Here is a 3,361-nt window from a genome sequence, read left to right on the forward strand (position 1 = left end):
GTCGAATGCGATGCTCGAGACCCGTTCGTACGTGCCCGCGGCTGCCCCTTGCCCCAAGTGGCCCTCCTGCCAGCTGCTCCTTGGCTCCCGCTGACTTTCCCGCCCGGCTCCTCTGCTCCTCCCCTCCTCTCCTTGCCCGGAACACAGGGACAACCCTGACAACTATGGCCCTTGCTGCCGGTGCTCGGTCCTCGGCGATTGCCCGACCGGATACAGCGCCTGTGGCCACTCCAGCAAGGAGTGCGCTTGCTGCCTCCAGGACCGCTCCTGCCAGCTGCAGGGCACTCCGGACGATGGGGAGCTCCCGCCCACGATCCCCGACGATTGGGATCTGCGCATCCTGTGGCGCTGCCACCGTGGGCCCCTCTAAATGGCTCCCTCCCGCCCCCCCCCCTCTCTCTCTCTCTGCTTCCCCTTCTCCCTCTGACTGGTCCTGTTGTCCACAGGTCGCGAGAGTCTCCCCCCTTATACCTTTCCCTTGTCAGTTAAGCGCCCTCCCCCCTTTACACTTGTTCAAATCCCCACCTTCCTTTCCGCTTGGGTCCCCTGTGTACCATGCACCTGTGAAGCTGGCGTTCCGAAAAAAAAAGCCCCAACAAACAAACAAACAAACAAGCACACCACAGCCAGAGCAGGGTCCATTTGATGTGTCTACCATCTACTGAAAGGTCACACGCGCCGGTCCGACCCCGCCTCGGGTATTTGGGTGTACGCACTCGGCCGGCAGGCGGAAGACCATGCTGATGGTTGGCCGGTCGGTGCCGGTGAAAAGATCCACCGGGGGCGGCCCGGACCCGGGGCGCCAACCGGTCGGAGGGCGCCGCACCCGCAGGTGGACTGTTAGTGGGGCAAATTCCTCGCGCGAGAGGCGCCGGCGGAAGAGGCACCGCAGGCACAGGCCCTCCGGGCGTTGGCGGATGTCCGATGCCAGCTCTTCGCCATAGTGCCGGAGCTGGGCATTGGGCACTGACCCGCGGAAGGCCAAGCTGGTGCTTGTTTCCGCCGGCACAAAATGGATGGGCTCGGGGAAGTGCGACTTCAGGACCCCGGCCATTTTGAAAAGCCAAGAGGGCAGCGAGAGAAGAAAAGAAGGGACGACGGAGGGGAGGGGAGGGGGGAGGGGGCGAAAAAGGGGTGAGGAACAAGCAAAGGCAAAACACAGAAGCAAAGGCAGGCAGTGCATATGAGCACACTCGCTTTCTCTCGCCCTCTCCCCTGCCCCGGCCACCTGTAATGGTGTCCGACACGCACGCTCATGAGGAACTGGTTGTTCACCAGCTGCAGGGTTTGGTCACCAAGGCGCACGGACGCCGTGCACAGCCAGCCGGCCTGCTCCGAGCGAAGCTCGGCCGCCAGGTGGGGACTCACATTGTCCGACAGGAGAATGCTGACCGCGAAGCCGGTGGCCCCGGCGACCGGCAGCGGCTCCGGGCCCGGGCTTGGCAAATCCACGCTGGCTGCCAGATTGAGTGGCCACACCAGCGCGGTGGAGGTGGTGTTCATGGACACCGACTCGTCGGATCCTTCATCGGCTGGCTCGCCCGGGCGAGATGCCTGCCCGGCGCCAGGGACCTGCCAGGGGACGCTGCTCTGCTCGAGGTTCGATTGACGGACATCCAGCCCCAGAACCGAGGCCAATGCGGTCTCCGGCGACACCGAGCCCATGGTCCCGCCGGGGGAGGAGGTGGCGGCCATGCTCCGGCCGGGCTGATTCATGTCGACGGCGAGCAGACGCCGATGCGGATCGACCAGTGCCGCTCCGGCCCCCCCGGAGGGGGCCATGCCGCCGAGGTCCGGGGCGCCATTGGCCGCCGCGGCCAGGGCGTCATACCGCGACACAACCAGCACCGACAGGGGCTTTGGGTAGGCGGTGTCGACGTCGGTCCAATCTATCCATGTGTCACGGTCGGTGAGCGTGGGTTGGGGGGGAGGAGCAGGAGCAGGAGCAGGAGCAGGAGGCGGAGGGGCCCCCTTCGCGGAGGTGGACACAAGGTCGAGGAGAGAGCATCAGAGAGGGGGACGCACCCAGTTCGATCGGCACAGAGACGGCATAGACACCAAGCCAACGGCCATCCGGACGACCGAGAGGGCGCGCCTGCGACAGGGAAACCGTGTGCTTGTGTTCCTTCGGGCGCGGGGCTCCATTGAAGCCGGACCCGGGGGAGAGCGTGTCGGCGGCCGGAGAGCAGACCGCCGGCGGGACCGAAAACCAGCCGCCAGCCCTGCCATCGACTGGACTCGGCGATCCGGGGGCACGATCGCTCGCCGGGAAGTCCGGACAGAAAGTGTCCACCGGTCGCTGAGACAAGCGCGTGGAGCGCTCCAGCAGCAGCGGCACCTCGGCCGTCAGTGACTCGACCCCGGCAATGCCCAAGCCAAGTTGGGCTGAGGAGAAGAAGAAGAAGAAGAAGAAGAAGGAGAGGAGGAGGAAGAAGAAAAGCAGACAACCGCAACCCCCGGAGGCATGGCGGAGGAAGTGGTCCTTTTTTGTTAGCACAAGAAAAAAAGCGCCCAAGCCGGCCAAAGGGACAGGCACTCGAAGGCCTTGCGACGCACGTCCGAGGAAGCCCCCGGTTGAGGGGGCATTCGAGGTCAGGGCCGACAGCGGCCGCATGGAGTCCATGTTGTGCGAGGACCACTTGAAGTAAATCTGCCCTTCATGCCGGGCACGCGCGATCACCTGGTTGGCATACCCCCGGACGAAGGCCATATCCGCGCGCTGGCTGGCATCCAGATGGTCCAGATCCGGGTTGATCAGGAGGATGGCCACAGCGTGAATGGTGTCCCCGGGAGCGGCGGCGCGGGTGGCGGCGGTGGTGGACGCCGCCGAGGGGCTTACACCAGGGCCCGGGCGAGCGGCCACGCTTCCGCAGATGACCGGGGGGGATTGGTGACCGCTGAGGGCGCCGGCCAGGCGCTCGCGAAAGTCCGAGTGCGATGGGAGGATCGGCCGCCCGGGGGCCGGGCTTTCCAGGGACTCTTCGGCGAAGAGTTCGGCAAAGTGCGACAGGGAGTTCTTCGTCAAGACCAGCAGCAGGTCGGTCGTGTAGTAGCACGACTCCACCGGCCATTGCGGCGCTGATGAAGCGGGGGCACCGGTGAGGGGCATTGCTTGTCTCTGTGTGTGCGTGCGTGCGTGTGTGTGTGTGTGTGTGTGTGTGTGTGTGTTGTTCGTGTTTAGGTCGTCAGCGGACCGGAGGGGAGATGGCAGCCCCCCAAGACCCGCAGAGGGCAGACACAGGCGCCGGAGGGTGCAGGGTAACCGGGCGAGGCGAGGCGAGACGAGGAGGCGGACGGGAGGGGGACAGGGGTGTGTGCGTGTGGGCATGCTCCGCGTACGACGTGCAGCGTCTAGCGGGTG

At 65.6% G+C, this 3,361-nt stretch overlaps 2 protein-coding genes across 2 annotated transcripts; one reads left to right on the plus strand and one right to left on the minus strand.

The window, feature by feature from the left end:
- Positions 1 to 10: 10 nt before the first annotated feature.
- On the plus strand, positions 11 to 370 carry H696_01218 (hypothetical protein; the record flags this gene model as incomplete). The annotated part of the gene is made up of 2 exons (XM_009495103.1): positions 11 to 27; positions 148 to 370. 2 exons carry the CDS (start codon positions 11 to 13, stop codon positions 368 to 370), a joined length of 240 nt encoding a protein of 79 aa, XP_009493378.1.
- Positions 371 to 615: 245 nt separating this feature from the next.
- On the minus strand, positions 616 to 3,143 carry H696_01219 (hypothetical protein). The gene is made up of 4 exons (XM_009495104.1): positions 2,557 to 3,143; positions 2,026 to 2,385; positions 1,252 to 1,889; positions 616 to 1,036 (listed from the first exon to the last, which is right to left on the minus strand). The coding sequence occupies exons 1-4, from the start codon at positions 3,107 to 3,109 to the stop codon at positions 659 to 661; spliced, it is 1,929 nt and encodes a 642-aa protein (XP_009493379.1). The 5' UTR covers positions 3,110 to 3,143; the 3' UTR covers positions 616 to 658.
- Positions 3,144 to 3,361: the final 218 nt, after the last annotated feature.

The sequence above is a fragment of the Fonticula alba genome (genome assembly GCF_000388065.1).
Source record: "Fonticula alba strain ATCC 38817 unplaced genomic scaffold supercont2.2, whole genome shotgun sequence".
NCBI classification, from domain to species: Eukaryota; order Rotosphaerida; family Fonticulaceae; genus Fonticula; species Fonticula alba.

Coding starts and splice junctions, on each gene's coding strand:
- H696_01219 (XM_009495104.1), bottom strand. CDS start 3,109: ATGCCCCTCACCGGTGCCCCCGCTTCATCAGCGCCGCAATGGCCGGTG. Junction 1,890..2,025: donor CTCTGTGCCGATCGAACTGG/GTGCGTCCCCCT, acceptor ACACATGGATAG/ATTGGACCGACGTCGACACC. Junction 1,037..1,251: donor ACAACCAGTTCCTCATGAGC/GTGCGTGTCGGA, acceptor GGGGTCCTGAAG/TCGCACTTCCCCGAGCCCAT.